Genomic DNA, 26,226 nt, shown 5'->3' with positions numbered 1-26,226 from the left:
CTTCTAAGTATGCATGACTCAGAGCAGGAAGCTTGACAAGACTTCCACTTGGAAAGACATATTATACTCATGAATTATTTCCTTACCCTATGCAAACCCAGCAATAGGAGAGCTGAATTGCTGGTTATGGTACATGACTACAAGGGCACACACTAAAACATAAACATAATTTACAAAAGATAGATGAGTAGCCAGTTCCCCACCTTGAGCTTTCATTGACTTGCACAAACATGTCTGCTTAAAAATAGCTGCCAATAATGAAGGTGCAACCAATATATTGTAGATTTCAATAGGTAACTCCCTTCCTTTTCCTATCATTTTGCAGGTCCTTTTGTAACTGAAGAAGAAATCCCATAGCCATATCTTGAGCAATCCTTCACAAGCCTGGCCAGAAGCAGAGCTGATGTATGTATTATGCATATATACAGAAAGAAGTTAGAGCATAGCTTTTATCTCCTTGTTATAGGCTGCATTAGAGAAACATGACTCAAACACTTTAGAATCCATCTCTAAATATCCATTAGTGTCTGGTTTATAATGTTTAAACTAGGATACATGGGGTAATTACTACTTGAAGAACTGCACAAGTCCTTATCTAAATTAAGTGTTTGAAGAACTAGGAAACATTATTTCAGATATTGTGTTTACTCAGGCATGTTTGCACACAGTGTTAGGGAAAAAAATAAAAAAACACCAAGACAGTTTTCACACCAGTCATTAGTTTACAGGTTACATGTACATGTTACATGTTCATGAACTGGTAGGCAGAGAGAGATCCTAAAAGAGATTTCTGAGGATTGACAACAAAATCTCTTGGAGGATTTTCTTTTGATTTTATATGGATTCATTCTGAAAGACCCTTTTTTATTAAGAGTTGGAAAGAAAAACTGAGTTCAAATTAATCTTTAATTTCCTGCCATTTGACTTCAGACCTCTAACTGCTATAGAAAATTCTGGTTTTCATTCTCATCCCTCACCTACCTCCATCAGACAACTGCATAAGGTTTCTACAGGCATCCACCAACCCTTTTCACATTACAGCAGAGCTTTTTATTAGAGGTAAAGCATCTCACCTCAGATAACAGAAAAAGAGCATATAAACAAATGAAGCAAGGCTAGAGTGGTACAACCACCACTAAGCCACCAGTCCAGCTTAATATTAGAAGTTAATTTTTGCTTACACATAGAGCACATTTTTCCAGACACACAAGTACATAAACAAGCATAAATGTAGCTATTTTCATGTTATTGAGCATACCAGTCCCAAAAATTAGCTATCTTAAGAACCTCTACCTATATAAAGCTAAATCTGACAATGTTCTTTTAAATCTAATTCACTCATTCTCAGATAAATATCACCCAAACATTACCTCTAGCACAAACTAAAGCAGAAGTAAGAAACACCTACCGGAAGAAGAGTGTCACCCCCTCCACCTTTGTACATTTTGCCTACTGAGCTGTCTTTGAGATTAGCTGCCTGTTCTGCAAATGATATCTCCAAATTGATGTCAGTGTCTGAAGATGGCATGTCTTCAAGCAGGCTCTTCTGCTCATCTGTTCCAAGACTGAACTTTGGACCTGAAACACCATTTAAAAAAAAGCTAAAAATCAACAGCAGCATAATTGAGCACCATTCGTGTATGAGAGTAAGTTTTAAACCAAATAGAAATTAATGCTGTGCAAGCAATGGACTTTCTGATTGCAAAGTCACCGTTCCTGTATTTTTTATGTCAGTTGAAAATTTAGCTATTGACAAGGGTTCAACTTCTGTAGGTTTTCTTCAATAGTTTTGCCAAGACATGGGGTCTTCTCTCCTATTTATCTATTCTGAAAAGATAGAGCAATCCACCTCAAACAAACAGCAGATTCCCAGAATCTTGCAAATTCAGAGAGCTTTGGCATCAGAAGTTTCTTGCCATCAAACACTTTCTAGCCTCAAAGACTGTAACATCCTGCAAACAAATCAGCAAAGTTTTCTGCTGTTAAAATTTCAAAAGCAATAGAGAATTTGTCCTCCATGACCCAAAGCATTAACATCTGGGAATAACAGTGAGTACACAGATCATATCTTTATTCCATTATTCTTGTTCTCACCTCAGTCTGAAGAGTCTAGATTCCTCAAAACAGTTTGGAAATGTTTCCATGACACAGGAAAGGACTAAGTACACAACAATGGCCTTACTTCTCTTTCTTTGTTCCTTAAAGGAATCAAACACTAGACAAATTTAGAACATTTTTTGTTAAAGAAATAAAGAATCAAAAAAGGGAGAGGCCGTTCTGCTTTTAGAAAAAGAAGCTTCCCAATTTCACAGTAAATCAACTACTGATTTTGGTCTGAAGTTAAAATATATTGTGAAAGAAGCAAGAAGAAAATTTTACTGTAAAAACCAGTATTTAATACAAAGCATAGAAGTCTAAGAAAGCTTTCAGTCTCTCCATCATCTTTCTCATGATGTCTATCCAAAACGACAAGGAATAGGTTCCTTTTGCAAGACATTACAGAATCACAGAAGGTTTCCTGGTACTACAGAAGAGTAAAGTCAGAAGAATACATAAGAATATGTATTCTTATGTATTTATTCTTATGTATTTATTATTCTGTGTCAGAAGAATAAATAAGGTTTAAAAAGACCTTTGAGATCATGGAGTCCAACCTATGACCAAACACCCCCATGTCAACAATATCATGGCACTAAGTGGCGGGTCCAGTCTTTCCTTAAACACCTCCAGGGACTCCACAACCTCCCTGAGCAGTCCACTCCAATATCTAATCAGCCTTTTGTGAAGAACTTCTCCCTAATGTCCAACCTAAACTTCTCCTGGCACAGCCCTCACAAGAGGGTGTGTCCTCTTGTCCTGTTACTGTCTGGGACAAAAGACCAACTTCCACCTGGCTACAGCCTCCTGTCAGGTAGCTGTAGGGGGAGGTAAGATTCCCCTGAGCCTTGTTTTCTCCAGGCTAAACACCCCCAGCTCCCTCAGCCTCTCCTCATAGGACTTGTGCTCCAGACCCTTCACCAGCTCTGTTACCCTCCCCTGGCCATGCTCCAGTCCCTCAGTGCTCTTCCTGAATTAAGGAGTTCAGAACTGGACACAGAACTTGAGGTGTAGCTTCTCCAGTGCTAAGTACAGAGGAAGAATCACTTCCCTAGTCCTGGGACCATGATTCTGCCACTGGCTCCTACTCACACGAGACTGCAGCCCATTCAATGCTAACATACCACAAGTGTAGGAAAAGTGGATAGAAACAGGTTGTGAAGGAGAACCACAAGCAATGCATATGTTGGTGTAAGAATGTTGTGCAACATAATAAACTAATTTTTTTACACTGCTGAGGGAAATTTTTGTATGGCCTAGAGTAACTACGCTAAGACAAGACAGAATAAAGTTCCCAGAAAACAGTTACAGGTACAGCAAAAGCTGATTCTGCAGCAGGGGAAAGCCTGCAGAGAGGCTGATTAAGAGGAGTCAGGGAAGTGATGCTCTACACTGATGGTATCAGTGGTCTGTAAAAGAACTGAGCTGCAGACACACAATCCAAACAACATATAAAGCAGGAAGTTAAGAAAAAAATTACAGCAACTCGACAATTTTTCTAAATTACATCTGCATCTTATTTAAAAACACAATACTATTCTCTGACATTATTTAGATCAAGTCCTTAAAATTACTTCAGTCAGCCAGAGCCAAACTCCGGGAACCTGACAGGCAAATGGTTGAAGGCACCACAGCCACTTTCTGGTAAGGCATAGTGCTTTACACAACCACTCCCACGTCAAAGTACTTACCTAAGCTGAGACACTTTCAGGGAGAGAAGGTGGATTTGAGTTAATACTTTGACTCTACTTACAACCAAGTAATGCTGTGAGAAGTAGAACAGAACATTCATATTCTGCCAGTTGTGTGTGTTACTCATCCCCTGTTTTTTCCAGAATGGCTTCTGCTCACTTTCCACAGACCCCAAAATGCCTAGGGCATACACTAAAGATTAAGCTGATCTTGAAACTAGAGCTGCTGCTTTTGGTAAAGAGATATCTGAGTCCCCAGTAAGCTAACATATCCAAGGTCAAATTCATCATTGACTCTGATCCTTGGCATCTCTCTGTGTATATCCACATATATCATGTAAACTGTTCAATGCATCCATACTGAATGAAAAGAGTTTCCTCTCCCCCCAAAACTTTTGTTATGCTAATGTGGCCTATACCTGACCTACATACCTCCCACCAGCCTAGGAGGGATCTGATGTTAACAAACAAAAAGCAGTAGCTCCTATTTCAGTCCTCTGGTCATAGGAAGGTGTCATGTAAAGCAGATATCTCAGTAATGCTCTGCACATTTTAAAGATCTGGAACTGCTGCTGTTGTGGGGAGTCTTTTCTTGGTTGTACAGCCTTGCTCCCATTGTTGTACATTTCTGAACTAGGCAGCAGCTGTAAGAGGAAGCAGCCTTGGTGTTCTGCCAACTTGCCAACCACATGCTATATTTAATGAGAGAAATGCAAGTGTGATACAGAAAAATGCAAATATTGTCTATGAGGATGTGGAAGCCATATTTTACATGAGTTCTGTACCCTTTCCTTAGTTCACAGAGCTATTTAAAGATTACATAAAATGATGGGAATTCTTCAGGAATAAAACAAGGAAACATCAACTGTGCTATATCCCAGTTTTGCAAGGGAATCTTGAGCATACATCAACAGAGCTAAGCTGACAGATCTTAATTTATGACTGAAAAGATAGAATTATTTTTTTCTTGACTAAAAAAGCATTTCTTTAAAATGCTAGTTCATAGATGGTTATAAATTGAAAATAAAAAACCTTGTAATCATTTCACTGACAGCACTACTTTGGCAATAGGATCCTCATTTATCATGTAAAATGAAAAGCAAAACCAAACTCTTTAATTAAAAACCACCAGATTACAGATTTTTTCTCTATCAAGAAGCAAACATTACTGCTCTTAATCCTTGTATTACACATGGTACACACAATTTGTTCATCCATTCTCTAGATTGTTATGCTTTGAATCTGCCCTTACACAGAGGTTTTATCTCTTATTCTTCCCCTGTAACAAATCCTAAGTTCAGAAAAACAACTGCAGTCATAGTAAACTGACTTTTGTGACTCCCCTACTTAAGCTAATATGTATTTAGCTTTTCATACGTTCTATTGTTTCCTTTGTATTTCTTGAGAGGCCTCAACCAACACAGTTATTTACTCCTTTTCACAGAATTCCAGAGAAAATTACTTCTTTTCTTTTGTATCTATTGAACATATTCCTACTTTTGCAGGCCTTTAGTGAGTGTCATGGATTGTTAAAATGAAAATGCCTTTTGAGAGCTTAATACATGATTCTGAATTTTCTTTTTGTTTCCTGTAGATACACTCCATACCTTCATAAAACAAAGGCACTTATTATTCTGTGAGTTTGCATATATTATTTAGTCAAACAACAAGGTGTGTTGCACACAGAAAGAAGAAGAAGGGAGAAGAAAGGAGAAATGAGAACAGGTTCACGTGGCACAGGCATGCTCTAAAGGCAAACCATTAACAACTTCAGTCTGGCAGAAGCACTTGGGAATACAGCATTCAAATATCCCATTAGGAACAGTCACCACCTTTGGAGTATGCCAAAAAGAGTTTTTTTACCATAACAATTTTAAGATGTCTCAGTTTAGGCTTTTTGTCTTTAATGTCTGAGACGATGTTCATATTTTTTCAGGTAAAACTGGGACTGCTTCTGTGTCAAAGAGGGTTTCCATTTTAAAATAATGCTCTTGGATTTGGATTTCATAAATATTTAATACCTCTGAAATATCAGGCACTGTTTACTTTTAGCCTTTAATTCATTCACTGTTTGTATAACACTAATGTGCTTATTCTGGAGAAAAGATCATAGCACAGCACTGAACCAGATGCATGCTTTTAATACCACCAAACTTGCATGGTTTGACTGCAGGTTGAACTGAGTTTTCGTTCCTGCTCCAATCTTGGGAGCAGAGCCCACTGTAGCACGTTGTCTAGAGCAGGAGTGTACCAGGATGTAAGCAGGCTGCATTTGCCATCCACATCACAATCTGTGCTGAGGAGAGCTAGCATATGGGATTTGCCTTTCACAACTTCCCATTTCTGAAGAGTTCATCAAGGCCACAGGGAAAGAAAGAACCAGATGTGATAAAAAGTCTGTAATAATTGCTTGGTAATCTTCCAGCTCTGAATCCTACAGTGAAGTTTATTGACACAAGCACCAGGCATCTCTTCCTTCCCTTGTGCTGAACCAGCAGTCTGGCAGTCCTCCCAATTTTTTTACTGTTCTTATTGGAGTGAGGTTTGCTGAGAGGGCGGGAGGGAAATACACGCTTCTGGAAACACACAGATTCAGTGTTATCCAGGGCTGGTTTATATTCATGTCTCCCACTTCAACTGCCATGCACATTCTGTATTGTCCATTGCTGTCTTCCAAGTCTAATTCTAAAGTAACAATTTTTCCAAAATGCTACTGGTTAGTATTCTAGAACTGAAGGAGAACTTTTATTTGGTGGCTTAATTACAGCTAACTAACTTGAAATAGGTAACTTGATCTGCGTGCTTAGTGTGAGTATAGGGTTCAGTATAACATCTACGTGCTAACCAGTCATCCAGAAGAAGCAAAAACCCCAACATATAAACAAAGCAGAATAACAGTGCAGCATCTTAAAACTTAAATAGCTGCCAGCTTAAAACTTAAATAACCTGATCTCTACAGGGGTGGGCAGGGTGGTATAACAGACACAGTGCAACCCTTACTTCGAAGAAACCCAACATAACGCAGGACAGCCATCAGCAGAAAGCCCTGTCAAAGTCTTTCATTGGAAATCATACTCTCAAAACACAAACTTTGGAGTCAGCTAAGGACTTCTGTGATGTACTATCCTGACAGTAAGAGGAAAGGGTCTTCCATGGGTACTTCACCTCTCATTTGTGAGCACACAGCACTGAACATAACATAGGTACACAGAATGCTATTTCATTTCCATTTTTCTTGAAAAGGTAAACAACCTTTTTTCTTTAATCCCTGTTTTCCCTTTAATTTGAGCTACAGGTATATAGCTAGTTCTCACAGGTTTTTTTATTCTTTAGTCCAACCAGTTCTCTCTTTTTTTTTTTTTTTTTTGCTTATAGTCCAGTTGGTTTGATTCTTTTGCATGCACTGATGAGTTTATGCATAGACCTTCATTTCCTGTGGTGTACAGCAGAGACAGACGAGAGGCGATAAATTAAGGATCAGAAACAACCTGAGCATAAGCTACAAGAGAAGACTTCTCCCAGACAGCTTGATTATAAGCTGATCCCTGATAATAAACAGGGTTTCTCAGGTGGCTCAAAGGGCATGACCTACAGGCACACTTAAAATTTTACACATCAACAATTCAGCCCAGAAGAGGTTTCTCATTATAATTAAATTTAATTTTGCTGAAGTTACTTAAGATATGGACCTATGTACTATCCTCTGTAGTTGAACACCTACAAACCAAAAGAAAAACAAATAGAATAAAGAAGAGAGTAATTTGACACTACCTTTTGTTCCATCATGTGTTTCATTTTTGTTTTCACTTGTTCTCACAGTTGAAGGTTCACTTCCATCACAGACCTAAGAAAGGAACAATAAATATGCATGATTATAAAACCTAGTGCATGGTTGTAGAAACTCCTTTGACTCTGTGCAGGATTAAAACACACGCTCCTGCAATGCAGGGGTGTGCAAAAGCACATCTGTGTTTCAACACAAAACCACTTGCCAAAGTCTAAGGGGATCTGAAACCTAGATAATTTTAAAATTAGTAATTAAATCAATTCCTCTTCTTCCTAGAAGGCTGCATGGGTGAATGACTTTATTTTCCAGAGTGGCAAAGAATCCGAAAATGCAGTCTGACCTGAAGCTGTAGTTTGCACTAGAAAGAATATGGAAAGGGAATCTGGAGGAGATGTTTTGACTGACTCGGACCAAATTCCTTTCTCTTGAAAAAGCTTACATGATTGCCTCCTCTAGAGAGCAATCCCATTCCTTTTGCAGGGTAGCCTGACATTATCTGTGCTTACAGCTTAGATTTCCAGCAACAAAACCAGGACACTTTGAAGAGATGAAGAACGGGAAAGGATTTGAACCATCCTCTCCTTTCTGTAACAGTCTCCAGATGTGATATTTTGTGAACTGGATGACACCAACTATAGACAAAATATTTCAGAACATGTAGAAAATCTATGCTCATATATATGGGTATACATAGATGCACACACATTTTTACCCACATTTCATTTTTACTTTTTGGAAACTCAAATTAACAATTAATGTTTAGCACACTCTATTTCTAATTGTATATTACTCAAGCAATTTATAACTCCATACTTACTGAGAAGACAAATGCAAGTTTTAAAGACTTATCCTACTGGCATAATCTGTACTCTCTTCTCTCCCTTTTTTCCTATTTTTTTTTTAAATCAGGTATCTTGAGAGGAGGAAGAAGTTAGCAAGATTGCCCCCCCAAAAAAAATCTCTGTTTCACAAAGCAGCAGAAGCAGAATGGGAAGCTGTCAAGGTACCAGAAGTCTAGCTTCTCTTTGGGAATAAGGCAGGAAATTCAGGAGAAACATTAACACAATTGTTGTGTTGATGCAAAACATCAACACTATTGTTTTACCTTTCCTCCTGCTTTCCTCCAGATGAAGGGAGCTACAGGATTTTTGGAGACTATTATTAAACTGGAATGACTTCATACAGCCGCAGGTGGCTTCAGTCCTCTTTTGTTATACAAAAAGCTTTCTAATGATAGGTGAGTAACAAAGCAGTGAGACAAGTTACCTAGGGAGGTAGTGGAAGTTACTTCCCACAGCTTTTCAGTGACAGATTTGGTGAATAACCACAAGCAATGATTTCGGAACAATTATTTTGTTTTGGAGAAAGGAATGAAGTACAAGTTTGAGGACCTATACTTATATTACTTTGTTTCTGTCAAAGAGACAAGTTTAGAAGTATTTTTCCCCCCAGTATTTCTCTATTTAATAAACAACCATTTGTTTTATACATCTTAAATGCCTAAAATAATTTGTCTTCTCAGTAGTGTCTTCAATATCCAAACATGTAGTTTAAGAGAAGAAAAATCTATTGAACACTTGATATAGGATTTTCAAACATTACAGTATGTAGCTTACATACAGGAACATGAATATTTCTTGTGTGTTACTGAAATAAAAGAGCAAAAAGAGAAATTATACTGCTTTAAGCTACATGATATTTTACCTAAATTGCTCTGCTATTAGATCTTGTAATTTTTTGGTAGAGTCAATTACAAATCAGATCCCAGAGAGCTTTTATGGAGTTAATATATCTTTTACAACCACAGGCAAAGCAGAACAGTGAAAGGGAAGTTGTGCCTCCAGAACACACCACTTCCCCCACTGCACTTCAACTTAGGAGTTTAGGAGGAGTTGCTGAAGAAGAGGAAGCTGTTGAGGGAAGGAGGAAATTAAATCCCCTCAAAATTCACTGTTCTTTCCATCACCACAACCACCCTACTGAAAGGCAGTGTCAGCAGTGAGAACAAGGGACAGAATTGAGGTCACATAACACAGTCATGCCATAAAGTCTCATTCTTATGGCTGAAGATCTCAGTGCCCTGAGGGAGCAGAGAGGACACACACGCCTCTCCATGGAAAAGGAATTCTAATCATAGTCTCCATTTCCCTCCTTCCCCTTTCCTGTATATGGGAAAGGAATTCTCTTCAATATCCCACAATGGGAAACTGGGACCCTTTGGGGCCTGTCAGAGTAACTTCCCATACAGAGTTTAACACACACATAGGCCCTGGGAGGTAGTATGGGGTTTACAGCCCCAGCTGATAGGCATAAAGACCTGGCCAAAACCAAGGAGGTTAGGCTAATGCCCCATTTTCCCCTATTTTTTATAAACAAACAAAAGCACCAGTAAGTAAGAGGTAACCACTCAAAGGTAAAACTAGGCTTGTGGTAGCTCTTTGGGTGATTGTTGTAATGAGTTTTCCATCTGTGTGAAAAATAATTCCAATTAAAATAAACAGTTGTTTTATTCATCTCCTTTAAGATGAGGCCAATATACACACTTCTTTCTAAATACTAAAATTGCTTAATGCAATGTCAAGCCTGGACAAACACCATCCCTGAAAATTTAGTGACAAATTCCCTTGGAAATCAGTGAAGTTAGACACAAATCTTCTGGAAATATCCCTTCCATGTGCCACTCTGCTCTCCCCCCATCCGTACATGTCCCTCTCTTCTCTCTGCCAGAATCAAACAAAACAACTGACAGGAACTCACTTTTCCCTTTGAGTCATTTTGTAGCCTGAAGATATCTCTGACATCAGGAATCTGGTGCTGTTTGTTTCTTTTCCTCATGGTTTGTGTGACGGTCTCTACTCGCTTTTCCACCGCAGCTTTCTGGGTTCGGGTCAGTGTGGATAAAAACACCATGCTTTCCAGGGAGTCGCCAGAACTCTCTCCAAACAGATTTGACAAACCTGCCTCCTTCAGCCATTCTTCTTCCAGTTCTCCCTCTGAGCAGTTTGAAGACAAAAAGGCATAAACATTGGCTTTCTAGTACTGCCAAGCAACGTTGGATTTTAATGACAGGACACAGTTAATATAATTCACAGAAAAGTATCAAGGGGATACACAACTAAGAATTACTTACACTGTCATGACTCGGAAAAAAGCTATTGTTTCTAAAGAGCCTCAAAAGGCTTAATATATGATACCAAAGCTTTTAAAGTAGTTAATCCAATACAGATTGCTATGTGGCAATCTTTATAATAATCTACAGCACTTCCATTAAAATCATATTCCATTTTATAAATGTACCTAAATAAAAATGTGTATGGGGAAGCCTGAAAGCCAGATCATTGCTGCTCCACTGATTTTTAGTTCAATACTCAATCTTTTTAGCTCTCTTACTGACATGGTTCTGCCCACTTGTCTTGATACATTAATCCTACAGCCTTCCACTAGCTCAATTTAATGAAGGACAAACCAGCCTACACAAGTCACCTTAATGCTATTTTTTCATCACTTCTTATGACATGGTCTCCAGCCTGCTGACAGCCCACAGAACAATTTTGCTTTAGTCTTAGAGTTGATAAGATATCCTTTATTAACAGATCACTGCACATGAAAGAAGAGAAAGCTATTAAATATTGTCACCAATGGCAAAACTTCTGCTTCTGAAATCTGTATCACCCTAATGATATTTTCTATTAAACACTAAGTTCTCTCTGTAGCAGTTGAGGTTGAGCTGAATGCCAACAATTCTCTCAGATGTTCAAGCAATATTTTCATTTATCAGATATCTAAAAATACTCCGAAGCAGCATGTCAACTTCACTATTGATTGCATTTTACCATTGCACCCAGAGTATGTTCAAGTGAACACCTTAATATTAAGAGCACCCAGAAAACAGGCACCAAAATTTAAATATAAATTTTGCTATGGCTGTGCAGCCACATCCTGAGCCTCTGATGAAACTCTCAGGTTTTGTTATCAGGGCTGGAAAGAAGAGCCATGAACCCATGCTCCAGAGCAGCTGTGAGCAAACTCTCTCCTCTGCCTTGCCTTTGCCTGGCCAGTTTCAGGCAGGTCCACCAGCCACCTGCAGCATCCCACGTGCTCAGGAGGACTCGTGCCCAAGAGAGGCACTGCACGTTAGGCAAGGCGTGGGGCACAGCCACACAGGCTCCAGCTGATAACCCAGCTGGGCTGGCTCACTCGGGCTTCACGCCAGAGTCAGCTGCTGTAACCACGGGGAAGAAGGCTCCAATATCAATCCAATGGAAGCGGTGGGGCTGGGGGTGCAGAGCCTAAAGGCACAGCCACACCAGTGAGCTGCAGTAAGAGAAAAGGTTCTGTACTGCAGAACAATGGGATCTGCTGCTCTGGAGAAAGCCCCATGGCTCCCTAAGAAAACCCCATAGCTCCCCAGGCACAAGGGTTGGGAGCCTTGCTGCTATCCCCAGGGGCTACGTTGTTATATGCTCTTCAGAGCAGTGACTTTTCAAAGTGCTTAGGGAGGCAGAAGAGCAAATGCTTGTAAAACCTCATGGAGCACATTCTTCTCACTCATGTGGAGGCCATACCAAAATGCAAAATTCACCATTTTAATTTACTGAGACTGTGGGTGTCATAAGAATGGGCGAGAGGCAGCTACTGCATTGTTAAAAAATAATTTTTGAGAGAAAACTGAAATTAAGGACATTACTCCTCTTTTATCTGAGAGGACGCAAAAACAAAAAAAGAAAAAAAATTGCCCAGCTTCCAAGACCATGCCCCAAGGAGTGGCCCATAATTCATGCTTCTGAGAAACACAAATAGTACAACTGAACAATCACAATAGTTACAAGCATAGAAAGTTACTCACTAAACTTAAATCGGTTAATCATTGGCTTGTCTTCTAAAGCGTGAGGTTTCTATCCACAATAGCTACAATAACGAACAACATACACAAAGAGTAAAAGGGTAAGTTAGTTCAACAGTAAACTGCAAATAGTTCAGTTGTTGTGATTTGCAAGCACAGGCACCTTTCTGATATTTTGCAAGTGCCAAAGAAAAATCGGCCTTTTACTTGTCTCTGATAAAACTCTTTCAGGGCACTGCCTGTTTCTGGTGATATGCATCAGAGGCAACAGAATTTTCAAAGCAGATGTTCAGGCAAGTGACCTCCTTTTTTGATCTGCATTAGATAGGTGCCATCTCTTGAAATAAGACTTGAAGAAAAATCCCTAAATCAGCAAACTAATGAACATTGACAGAACAGATTTCATTACCATCTGGTTCTTTCACTACCAGTGCTACTCGTTCCTCATGATTATTTCCTCTGGTTTCATGGATGTTTTCAAGTTCTTTCCAGTAGTCATCCATAGACAGTTCATCCAAGGAGTCCTGGGATCCTGAGCGGTCAAATGACACTCCATCAGGGATCTTCTTGGAATGGTCATGGTTCATTGTATACTGTCCAGACCGACGGCTATAAATATAAATCAAAAAGAAATTTTTGGTTAACATCTTAAAATACAGGATGCATTAATATGTGTGAAGGCACCATGAACTGTGTCAAAGTACAAAGTATCAAAGCAAACCGCAGTCAACAAGCAAACCAAGATATAAAAAAATACTTTTAGTATCTGGAATATATTTTCAATTTAATATATCTGCTCTATGTACCTCCCAATCTGGAACAGCAGGGGAGTCAGTCTTAAAAAGGAAAAAATGAATCCAAATTCTAGTAATCTTCATTACATATACCTTCAATTCAACTCTCAATAGTGAGGTTCACAAAATTCATGGCATGTGTCTTCCCAGAATCACCACTTAGAGAATTTTTCAAAAGTGCCTTTCTGCCTGAGTAAATTCTTACAGCTTAACAGTACAACTACTGTCTCCCTTTGCTATTCTGCTTTTATTTTTTATTAATATTTACTCTGGTATCTATGACCTTAATTACAACTGGGAAAGGACAATGTAGAATTACTGCAGTTACAGTTTGTTAAGTAAACTGGCGAGTCCAAATGTTTAATAAAGACCGTAGAAACTCTTTGTTGCTATCTTGCTGCCTCTTTGACAGAAAGCTTACCATTTTTATAGTTTGATGTTAGTGATTTTTGGTTCACCTTGCCAAACATATAATGCAAAGGCTTCCAAAAGGATCTTTCATCTTAAGAATAGCTGCAGCTACAAAAGAGAAACCAACAAGCTGAAACCTCTAGGTGTCATTTTGACTTCATTAAGTCACTGGCAAAAATGACCACTGACCTAGTAAAGCATTCAGCTTAAAAAGGACACAGGTTGCAGTGATGTCATTGAAGTTACAGGTCACCCTTACAGTGAAATATACCAAATAAAAAGCCACAAACTGATTCAGATTATCAGTTGATTACATGAGTAGTGTCAGATTTAACTTCAGAGTTATCCCTACTTTTTGTAGAGGTAAGACTGGACATTGATGATTTTCAGTAATCTTTTTCTAAACCACTACTGTAACAAAAGTGTATCAAAATTCTTCCTTGTATTAAAAAACAGCAATTTCTTTGTATTTCAGGAAGAGCTTCAGAGTCATATATCTGAATTTGTCTCCACATTCTAAAAACGAAGACACGTTTTGGGGTTAAGTAATAAATACCACCCATTCCTAGAGAAAAAAACATATCAAAGACCAAGCATTGTGGATTTATCACAATGTAAACACAATAAATTAAATCCTACCTTCCTATCTAGCTGACTTGGCAAGTTTATATAGTATTAAAATGAAAGTCTCTCGTCCTTACATTTTATCTCAGGACAACTGACGCTTTTCAGCTGCCCCTAGGTAAAACAGCCATGCCTTTCTCTCTGAAGATAAGCTCCTTGTGTGTCCAAGCCACAAATCCTTTCACACCAGACATGCTTGATTCTCTGATAAGAAATACTAACCATATGGACTTTGCTTTTAAAAGTAAAGAGCCTTATGGAAGGACTCTGAGTTTCTACACAACCTGTCTCTCTGATCCAAGTGCAAGTTAATAAATGACAATTAATCACCAAGCTAATGTGCACCTCAACACCACTGCTTAACCTGCCCTTACTTGAAAGCTCAGGGGAAATAAAAAACAAAAACATTAAGGACTGTTCAGCTTTTGCATTAATGGCAATAACACCATCACGCTCGTAGCGCACGTTACCCAATAAATGCAACTTCTCCATGTAGCTACCTCATCTCTTAAATTTCTCCTGACAGGAGAAGTGTGTGACCGGTTCTGCCTGTGAACTCAACCCTTATCACTGCAGAAAGATGTTCATGGAGTCACAGAAATGTCCCCAGCAGGCAGCTGGGGTGCTGAGTGTGGGCAAAGCAGGACAGACATCCAAGTCCTTGACCAGCCTTGCCTTCTCCTTCAGCTGGAGGTGCTCAGAGCAGACTGGGTCTCTCCCAAAAATACACTCTGGACACTTGAACTGCTGCCTGAAGAAGGTCAAATTTCAGCTTATTGTCACTCAGTTTAACCCTGTGGAGCTGCTCAGCAGCTTTTGGGTGGCCTTTTACCTTTGGAACAACCTGCTCTCACTGATCTACCTCAGCTGAAATTTAACCACCACCACACAACATGAGAAAATAAAACTAACAGACTAATACATCACAAGCATGCACTTTGAGGAGCTCTGGCAGGCTGAGGTGGGATAGACTCCAACATGCTGTGGCTCTGTGCCACACTGACAGGGCAGAGCTACTCCAATCCTTCTATAAAAGCCAGGCTTGTCACCTTCTCCAGACTAAGCTCTGTCCCTAAGAAGAGAAGCCTGTGTCTTGAAATGCAGAGCTGACACTCAGCACAGAGCACTCAAGGCCATTTTCAGGGTCCTATGAACATTTGCTGTACATCACAAACACTCCATTAACTCTCAGAGACAGCATCCTGGCCTTCAGGCTCTGGTCACACGGCTGCTCTGCTCCACCAAAAGTAAGCAGCTTTTCTTGCAAGGCTCCTCCTGGCCTGACCTTTTCACCCCTCATCAACAAACCAATACAGCAACTCCTAATTTTGAGCAGGCAGTACTGCCATGCCTTATTGTGAAAGCCCTCTGACACAGTTCGACATCAGGAATCCTGATGAGAAATATTCATACAAAAACCTCACCACTGTGCTGTGAACTTGGAACCTCTTCTTCAATATCTGTGCTGCTCTAAGCCCATTCTCAGCTGCCAGCTTCAACCCCAGCTCCAGCAATGGTTGAGTTCCTCACGAGCCAAGTGCCACACCACTCCCACTCCACTCACTGATCCCTTGTCTTCCCTCATCAGACTCAACCAACTCCCTATCCTCATTATCTATTCAGACTGCAAACCCTCTCAAAGCCATCTGCACTTGTTCATAGCCACAATTACATTTCTGTGGGATAGGACAGAGAAAGGCTCAGGTTCAGAGTGAACAACTGCTAAAGCTCCAGCTGACAGAGCCGGATCAGATCCTTTTATCACTCCACTTGGTTCAAGATTTCTTGCCTTGCATACTGCACCAGAGAAAGATATTGGTGAAGCAGTATTTGCTGCATAATCTACAGAGCCATGGCTCCACGCACCTTCATTTCTGTCTCTCCTGTGAACCTTCCCCTGGGTACAAGAAGGCACAAACAGGACCTTTTGAAGATAACAAGGACAGTCTTCATTCCTCATCTATCTTGGTGTAGATGAGAAGAGAAAAATAATTTTAAAATTTCATAACATATGGGAAAATAGGCTGTCAATTAATATTTTTATTTTTAGAGATCTGGTGACAAGATCAAGAATATGGGTTTTCTGCTGTGACCTTCCACAAAATTCAATCCTTCTCCAAACTTATCCTCAGTAAACATTTGTTGTATATTGCACAATAGCAATGCAGAGGTAGAAACATTGAGGCCAAGAAGAGCAGAGAGAAAAGCAATCAGTCTTAGTAATAATGTAAGGAATCTGAGAGATATTTTTAAATATAATTAATACCACATTTATAGGCTCATTAAAATTTTTTTTAAAGCATTTCAAATGTCCCATGTTACAAACCATGAAATTTGTAGAAAAATTATTTCCAAAAACCTATCAGTAAGAAATAAATATGGCTAATGAAAAAAAAAAAGCTATTACTGCAGTTGCAAAAAATAGGTTACTTCTCCAGTACATTGTTGCTTTCAGGTGTAGAGTTCATGTATTTAAAATTTGAAAAAAACAGCTGCTTTTCACAAGGATCTTAAAGGAGATCTCTTTTTTTCCCCCTAGAAAATGTAATGTATTGCTAAGGCACACAGTCACTTGAAGCTATTTTCAAGCATTTCAGATTACTAAATAGCAAGCTTCCTCACCAGCAGTTTCATCACCCCCAGAAAACTCATATTTTTATTAAGGTCGTAACTAACAACACACTCAAACTCCATTAAAATCTTATTAACATCTATTTCCACTTACTTGCAAAAGAGTTTACTCTTCAAATAGCTTTACAGGGAGCAGTGCAATACTCTCATTTCCAGATGGCACAGTCAGTTCTGACCTCTGATACTCAGACATTGACCTTTGCAGCCAATGAGATTTTTGCCTGTTTATCTCAGTACAAAACAGAGCCCCCAGGCATAAAACTCATTCTTCAATATATTGCAGTGTTTTACCAGATTTAATACTCTTGTCCCCCCCCACCAGAGATACTTTTTTTATTGGAAACATCAAGGACGTGAGACTAAGCACTCCAGGTCTTCCAGAAGGAAGCCATTAAAAACAATTCTTGTAATGAACACCATTCATTACATTAACAAGGGAAAAAACAAATTTGGGTTACTTTACTAAGTACTGATGTGCTCCATGTTGTGGTAAGTACTTAAAGGAGAAGAACTGTGTGCAAATTGATGCCTATATAACTTAGATCAAAGGTACAAGGTGCTTATAAAGCTTGTATCTTATAAGATATCAGTATAACCTAATATATCTATATAACTTGACATCAATATAACATAAATCACGCCTTTTTATATATCTATATAACCTGATACCTATATAACGTCATATAAATAACTTTTTATACAATGTAATGGCTAGTATATGGTTAACTAGTTTCTTAATGCTGAATAGACAAAAAAGAAAAAACTCACCATGTAGATAGCTTTAGAGGTAGGTAAGTACAGTACTAATGAAAAATTGTTAACAAAGCAAATTAGCCACAAACCAAAGAATTTAGGCTGGTTAAGACTAGACAGACCAAGGAACACCACAACTGGGCATGCTCCAAAGACAAAGCTGAAAAGTTCAGACGTGAAGAAGACCTTGGAAGCTTTCAAAGACCCCCCAGCGACCCCGAATTAGGGAGATGCAAGCACAGTGCAAAAGTACAATCTAATAACCATCATACTATGTAAATTACTTCTGACACATGTGTGATGATGCTGTAGTGACACAGTGATACCAAGCAATACTTACTGTATAAATAAACCACAGCACTTGACAAGGGTGGGTGAGTTAAGAGGAGATATCCCCCTTACCACCAGCGCTGCAATAAAAAAATACCTGCTCTATAGACATCGGTCTATGGGGATTTATTTCCAGCCTATCTTTCAGGCATCAAAATGTTTTCTTCACAGCCTTTCCTTTTGTGACCAACTCTGTCCTTTCTCAGCCTTTAAGAAAATATTACTCTTTACATTAATCATTGATTTATGCCATAATAAAATTGTGCTTTTTTTCCCAGTTCTGTGACCCTGATTTTGATTTCCTCAAGAATCATATTATAACAGTGCAGGTGTCTTTATTCCTTATCTTCTTCCCTGTGAAAACTATATTTCCCGTCTGTTCCACTGCCTTTTCAGCAGCTCATAATTGACATTTGTCATGTGTAAACTACAACAGCTAGAGATGAATCAGTTTGTAAGGTGCACTTCCACTGGCATTTCAGATAAATTCACTTTGCAGAAAGCTAATTTTGTCCTTAATCCCATTTTTCTCACTTGAGAATGAAGGACTATGTTGTGTTCTAAAAGAGTGAGTGATGAGAAAAATTATAATCTTTGTCATTTTTGTAGTGCTAACCACTAATTTTGGATCTGAATATAACCTTTCAAGAGAGTTTGGAGTTTGTCTTCCCAAGTAACCAGTGCAGGTGATGGGGCCCTGCTCTCCTGGAGATGGCAGAACACTTGCCTGCCCATAGGAAAGAGGGAATTAATGCCTTGTTTTTCTCTGCTTGTGTGCATGGCTTTTGCTTTCCCCATTAAACTGTGTCTATCTCAAACCCACGAGTTTTCTAGCTTTTATGCTTCCAATTCTCTCCCCAGTCCTGTTGGTGAGGGAGTGACTGAGTGGTGCTTGATTGCTGGCTGGGCTTAAACCACAACATCAAGTGGTGTAATTATTTGTCAAAATGAACTATTACATATCATTAAACTGTACACTGAAAATACAATGTTTGGCCTTAAAAGTGTCTTTAAATCCTAGCCATTAACCATTGCTGTTGGAATTCTTGTACAGGCAATGTCTTGAGCACTGCTGCCCTTCACACACATTTTCTGGCACTACAATAAACTAGCCCTTTACTTAAGAGTTACACAAAACAACAAAAACATATCTGACTACAGCTACATTACTGCAGCAACTTCTGAAATGTCCATGCAAAGAGAGTCATAAAAGCTATTTAGCAGTATTATTGCAGCCATACATTGAGCTGATAATGAGGCTCACTGATTCTGGACATCACACCAACACACGCTTAGATGTGTTAACCTGATAAACAAGACACAAAGAGAGGGGGAGAAAAAACGGGGTAGGTACTTGGCTCAGAGAGGTGAAGCCTGCTGCTCAAACTCATGGCGTAAAATCAGTGACAGAAACAAGAAAAATTCTCAGATCTCTGGAGCCTTTCACCACTGGACCACTGAGTGTTAAAGATTGAGATCTGACCCCATGGCATACTGCAAGGCAGATAAAAGGAAGCTTTGCTTTTGTGGGTTTGTGATCGACTCCAGCACTGTGGCTATAAATAAAACAGCACTCTCAAAGAACAATTATCTTGTTGACATAGGAGTTACAAAGTACTGTAATCTGTGTAAGTAATTTTAAGTTTAGTTAGTACAAAGGCTAGCTAAATTGAAACGACCAAAAAAATGCCTTTGAGTACCACTACTGGTTCATTCTGAAAACTATTTACTGAGCAATCCATGAGACGCTGTGTCCTCAAACATAAGTACAGGACTTCTTAAGTCCTGTCTAATCTAAACAACTAAGCAGACAAGGAGAGGAAAGCAGTGTGATCTCCTGTCCCACTTCTTATTCTGAATGCTGAGCTACAAGAAGTGTGGGAATAAGTCAAGCTCCTAAACCCAAAGCTCTCCCCATCCCTCCTCTCCCTTCAAGAACTCCAGCAGCACCACAAGATGCAAAAATTTCTTAACTGAATTAATCAAGAAAGCTCTAATCCAATGGCTACAGCAGTGGCGTGGCCGCAGCTCCTCCATTCTTGGCTGGATCACTGACCTGGGAAGTGATTGCCAGACTTTCCTACACCCACGGTGCCTACCAGAAGGGCATCCTGATTTTTCATGATTTCTAGGAAAAGCTGCAGAGTTTTTTTGTTACCAAATCACTTATCCTAGTGGTTTCAACCCAATGTTTGCGACACTTTTGACAGGCCATCCCTTCACACACTATCCACTATTTTGCATGGAGTTTTCAGCATTTTTTTAAGTCTTCTGTTAAAAAAAAAAATCAAATTGATATGGGTATCAAAGCAGGTTGTCCTAAAATAACTGGATTTTACATAAAGCCACGGAGTAGTGAAACTACCTAAATTAAAATAAATTGGTTTTTGAAAATGAAAATGTCATCTTTTTACAAGAATTAACATACTAAAAGAGGGGTTTTTTAATTTAATTGATGGTTTAAACCTCCCACCAAACAAAAGCCAGTATCACAACCTTTCACAAGTAAAAGGCAAACCTTGAGCAAGACCAAGTATGGACATTTGGTGTCCAGAACAATGCAAAAATACTTCTTACCACCCTTAAAGTGCTTCATAGCTTTTACAAGGCATTAGAAAAACCTCAGTCTGGGCTGGTATGGCTGCTTTTCATTTTACCTCCTAAATCTTGTCACGTATTGGAACAGCTGCATCCTTTCTTTTCTACCTCTTGTGACATATGCTCTTTCCATGACTGCAAACTCTCCTGCAACTCAGTCTTTTCAAGAGAATCATACAGAACATGGAAAAATAAGTAAGGAAGCAACATAATTTAGCAGTATTTTTCATGAAGTGACACTTAGCATTCCTTCTCTCCCACATTAAATAATTTCATTTTGGCAACTCTGTAACCTTATGGAATGTTTTGAATGTCAAATGCAATCAAACTTCTTCAAAATCCTCCTTAAGCTCCAAAGAAAAGCCAGAGAAGTAGGAACTGAGGCAAAGCTCTGTTTTTCCAAAGAGTACAAAGTGATTGCAGAGAAAGTATAAAACAGTACTCAGTTTCTAAATTAACATTAAAAAAAAAAAACTGAGCAAAGAGAATCAGGTCTCTCAGGATTTTTTGTAATACCATCCACTGCTGTTAATACCTGCTCAAAACTGCTCTGGAGATTAACAACAACAACAACAACTCAACAAAGAAAACCAAAACCAAACAAAACCAGAAAACCCAGAACCCAAAAAATCCAGAAAACCTCACCAACTGGCATTTTAAACCCCTCCATGAATAATAAATACAAAACAGGCCAAAGTTAGAGTGCCAGACTCTAAGTTAAAAAAATTAAATATATACACCATATTGCTTCCAGCCACATTCACATTACTATTTATATAAGATTTTTTTAACCTTCATGCACATAATCCTACTACTTTCCCAACCCCGGCCTGTTGCTGAAGAAAACAGGAAAGAAATTGTGGCAATGGCACAGGCTATTACACTTAACATTCTAATCCACTGCACCAGAAATGGCAGATTCCAGATACCATGCCAAAACTTAATCTGCCTGAACTATATGCAGCACTTCTAAGAAGATTAAAATATTTCATGACATTTCCTTTGACAGGACCTCATATTCCTACATTTGGACTCTGCTTTCCACTTCCGATGACATAAATTATAATTATATGGTAAGCTAATGAATTTACATACTCTATGTAAAATGAATAATAAACTCACCTTGAATATTGTGTGCAGTTTCAGTCACAATCAGAATATATTCACAGTCAGAATACAAGAATGATATTAAACTATTAGAGATCATCCAAAGGAGGGCAACAAAATGGTGAAGGGGCTTGAGGGAAAGCTGCATGAGGAGCAGCTGAGGTCACCTTGGTCTGTTCATCCTGGAGGAGACTGAAGGGAGACCTCATTGCAGGTAAACTTCCTTGTGAGGGGAAGAGAAAGAGCAGACACTGATCTCTTTTTTGGGGTGACCAGTGACAGAACCTGTGGAAATGGCCTGAAGTTGTGTCAGGGGGGATTTAGGTTGGGTATCAGGAAAAGGTTTTTCACCCAGGGTGGTGAGGATGGTTGGGCACGGAACAGGCTCCCCAGGGAAGTGGTCACAGCCTAACAGAGTTCGAGAAGTGTTTGGACAATGCTCTCAGGCACAGGGTGTGACTGTTGGAGATGTTCTGTGCAGGGCCTGGAGTTGGACTCAATGATCCTTGTGGGACCCTTCCAACTCAGCATATCCTGTGATTCTGTGCTTCTGTTACAGATCACTGGTACCCCATGTATGATGTAAAGGAAAAGAGGTGCTAGAACTATAACATCCACACATCTGGACAGTTGCCAAAGGAGTTATTTGCTAAGCCATCTCAAGCTGTTTCAGGAAAAACATGACCTTGTTCCACTCTACACAAAGCGAGAAAGAATTCAGGATTGACAAGTACAGCCATAAAGCCTCTCCCCACAAGATGACTGCATCAGCTGTTTCCCTGGTTTTGGGGGTACTGCAGCATTCCAGCATCCAATCTGTTCAACTCAATGCATGTTTTTATCTTTATTCTACAACCATAATATGCAGAAGCTTGCTTGTTTCTTTTAGAAAAAAGTGATTCTCAAGGACTCAGATCTGGAGATTATTTAAAACCCAAAAACATTACAACATAATGTATTATCAGACCTGCAATGAAATTATCACAATCTAGCTAAACTGAGAAGTATGAGGAGAAATTGGTTTTGGTTTTACTTCTGTACTGACAAAATTAAGTAAACCGCATTGTCTCAGGTCCTGACATTCTGACCCTCTTAATTCTCATTTGAATGAAGACTCTTAGAGGCTTAGGATTCACATTCCTATTTTTTGCACATACTTATCCCTTTCTGTTCCAAATCACACATTTCAGAAAATCAGCTATTCACAGGAGAGCAAAATCCAGAAGGGAAAACACATTGTCCAATGGAATGTGGTGACCTGTATATGTAAAACCACAAAAGAAGTACCACATTAGGAGCTGGTTTGCAAATCATGCACACTTTTGGAAAAGCTGGGACAGCTCACCCTGTCCCAAGTCCCACTGAATGAAAACAGAAGTCAATTTCCAAACTCAACAAACACTCATTATATTTCCCTTATATTCAACCCTAATTGTGTTTAAACCTATAGTTAAAAAAAAATTGCCTACAGCTAGGAAAATAAGATCAAGAAGGGCCTCATATGAATCTCCTTTGTCACATTTTTGGCTCTTTCCCATGGTCAACTGACCTACCTTTCTCATTTCTTCCAATGCCTTCTATATCACCTGGCTTCATATGGGCACAGCTGTTTTCATTTGTAATTTTGATTCTTTTCATTCTCTACAATTCATATCAATGACAAAAATGTGGGCAAAATATGTTCTCTGTAACCACCCTCATGCTGCTTTTTGGGAAAATACTCAAGCATATAATAAATATATTAAAACTACACTTTTTTCTGTAATCTTCCAAGAGAACCACTGGAACTAATCTTACCCCAAAGAAAAGAATAAAGCCTGTGTGAGACCACTTCAGGCTCCACAAATATCAAAGAGAATAAACCAGGAAGTGAAACAGATACAGTATTTGTAATTCCATTATTGAGAGGCAGAGAGGAAAGATTTAAATAATTTATTTTTCTTTTCACGCTGGAAAAAATAAGCATGGTAACAAAGCCCAATTTAAGATATCCTGGCAAATACCAAGACCATTTAGTAAAGTACAGTTATAGCCATGAAATTATACTGGAGTTACTTTTGTGCACTTAAAAGCAATTAGTTCTCTAAAATTATTAGCTCTTACCATTTTAAAGGACCTCTTAGTTAGGCCTATAACCCTGTTACTTGCAAATATAAGGCTTACAGCACAACTCAGTAATTTTGTTTATGCTTGAAGGGAATTGGCAGGCATTCACAGGCAATTTATTACAATATAATCCTTACATTCAGAATAAACTGTAAATGAATTTTTATGAGCATTTCCAAACAAGGAAATTCATGCAGGAATCTAAAGATGTTTTGTATGAAAACCTCTTTCATTGTCCAAACAAACCACCAACAAAGACCCAGTAAGACAAAGCAGATAAAACTGGTCTCAGAGAAGCTGGACAAGAGAGGGACAGGAGGAAGCGGGAAGGGCTGAGGACAGCAGCGTGAGCAAGGTGGGACAGCACTCCAGGATTCTGAGGGATACAGGTCTGTTCAGGAGCAAAACATCAGAGAGATGCTTAACAGCAAGGGGATAGGAGAGAGGGAGGCCTCAAGGATGCTGCAAGGAACGGACCATCTGGGCTTAGTTCAGGCTCACCATATGGAAAGTGGCATTTGCAAACAGCTTCAAAAGTGGTGGCTGGGATTTCACCTACTGCCAGAGGAGCTAACACACAATGCTGCACATGCCTCTGCACATGAGGCAAACCTGCTACGAGAAATTCCTTTAATAGGAGGCAGGGAGGGCTTGCCACAGCAGGAGCAAAGGGTGATGCAGATGTGCCAAACATACCAGTGGGTGGATTTGGGGTTTCTTTCATCATAACCTCAGCTGATACCTCTTTTCCCTCAGTGACCTTCTGTGGGTTTTTTACCACACCCCCTCCCCACAGACCCATAAAGAGGGCAGAGAAGCCCATTCCCACCTCAGCAAAAGAAAAGAGGCTGAAAAGTGCACCCAGTGGCAATCCTAACTTTTCATCTTTCAGGGCAACTGCTAAAGCTGTCTCTGCAATGACTCCTTCCCTACCAAAGTCCTTCTTCTAAGCAAATATTCCTGGGAAGTCCCTGTTCCAGGGTTGCAACAGCTGAACTGTCTGCAGAACAGTACTGCAGACCCATGCCAACCTGTGCCCTATCACCTATGCTAATGAGCTCTTCCAAACGCTTCTTGTCCTATGACCAAGCAAGGATCTCACTAAACAAAACAAAATTACATTAATAAACTCCTTTCCTCCTCATTTTTCTTGGGTAGTTCTTAAATGTCAGTAGGCAACCAAGCAAGCAGGAAGCAGCTCAGGATCACAGATTTTCTCTCTCACCCTCTGTTGCTACATCTGTTTTCTGAACATCAGCAGAAAAGGCATAAAAATGTGTATTTTTTTCAACCAAGGCCTCTGCAAAGCTTTGTTGGTACTTGAATGCATAGGTATGTCCCTTCACCTACAAATTAAAAATACAGATGCAGAGCTACCAGTCTGAATATACAGATGTGTTTGTCTGCTAATGTGGAAGGCAGCCTACCACAGGGTTCACTGCTACCTGTCCACAAGCTATGAGCTCCAGGGCTTGAACACAAAACTAAAACTTCAACAAAAAGGATTTGAAAGAGCTTTTTTTTTGTTCCAGGAAGAAGGGCAGGGGGGGAAAGAGGACATAATAGAAACCAAACAACAGAGGGAAAACAGACATGAAATGAACACTGGAAATTAAGGAAAAAAAAACCCCAAAGTATGCAAATTAAATATCCAATCATTTAACAGAAACAACAATTCAAAATTAAAAGCAAACTCTAAAAAACCCATCTCATACATATTTTATTAATATTTGATCACAGATTCACACATGTAGTCCTTGTTTCTCATTTCCACTACCAGCATTCCATTTTTCTGTTCTTTACTCTTAAATGTGATTTTTTTTTGGTGTAAGCAGTCTCCATTCCAGGTGGGAACCTAGGCAGAGCGTGCATGAAAACGCAATACAGTCAGGGAAGACTGCTGTCATATTTTAAGGCAGCAAGAGGGATTGTACAAGTCTGGTCATAAAGAGAAATATGACAGTCACTACTTGCTCTGCAGCTAAAAAGAAAAAGTGCTGCTAGTAAAATGACAAAAAAAGAAAAAGAAAACCAAAAGAGTTCTTACCAACTTTACTTTAAACTACACTCATCAAAGAGGATGCAAATGGAGTCTGCAAGAATTCTGGTATTTCTATATTAAACACAGGTAGTAAACAAAAAAAAAAAACAAAAAAACCCACAAACCACAAAAAAAACCAAACCAAACCAAACCAAAACAAAAAACCAAAAAAACCCCACTTTGTTTAGACTTGCAAATTATCTCGTCTATGTCCCTTAATAGAAATTATTTAGGAAAATTCTTTGTCTTCCTCCCTAACCAACATCCCTTTATTTACCAACATCTTAAAAACATGAAAGATATTGGTTTCTAAATTAACATGCATGGCCTACATGGTTTTTCAGCCAATAATACTTTACATGATCAGTGTTCTAAAAAAATATCAGTCTATTTTGAAAGAAATTGATCTGTTA

General features: G+C 39.1%; 1 protein-coding gene across 3 annotated transcripts in view; it reads right to left on the bottom strand.

Moving 5' to 3' along the window:
- Positions 1-26,226, bottom strand: part of ARHGAP18 (Rho GTPase activating protein 18) — a 95,352-nt gene that overhangs the window by 25,835 nt on the left and 43,291 nt on the right. For 2 of the 3 annotated variants that reach the window (XM_039707553.1, XM_039707552.1), the window contains exons 2-5: positions 12,828-13,027; positions 10,333-10,568; positions 7,560-7,632; positions 1,409-1,578 (exon numbers count right to left, since the gene is read on the bottom strand). In XM_039707553.1, the coding sequence (XP_039563487.1) occupies positions 1,409-1,578; positions 7,560-7,632; positions 10,333-10,568; positions 12,828-13,027 (679 nt within the window). Of the gene's footprint in view, positions 1-1,408; positions 1,579-7,559; positions 7,633-10,332; positions 10,569-12,421; positions 12,484-12,827; positions 13,028-26,226 lie in introns of those variants that run through there. The other variant, XM_039707555.1, reaches the window with a different exon arrangement.

This window comes from Passer montanus, unplaced genomic scaffold (assembly GCF_014805655.1).
Source record: "Passer montanus isolate IOZ18808 unplaced genomic scaffold, ASM1480565v1 scaffold2, whole genome shotgun sequence".
Lineage (NCBI taxonomy): Eukaryota > Metazoa > Chordata > Aves > Passeriformes > Passeridae > Passer > Passer montanus.
This window is presented reverse-complemented; position numbering and strand designations above follow the sequence as displayed.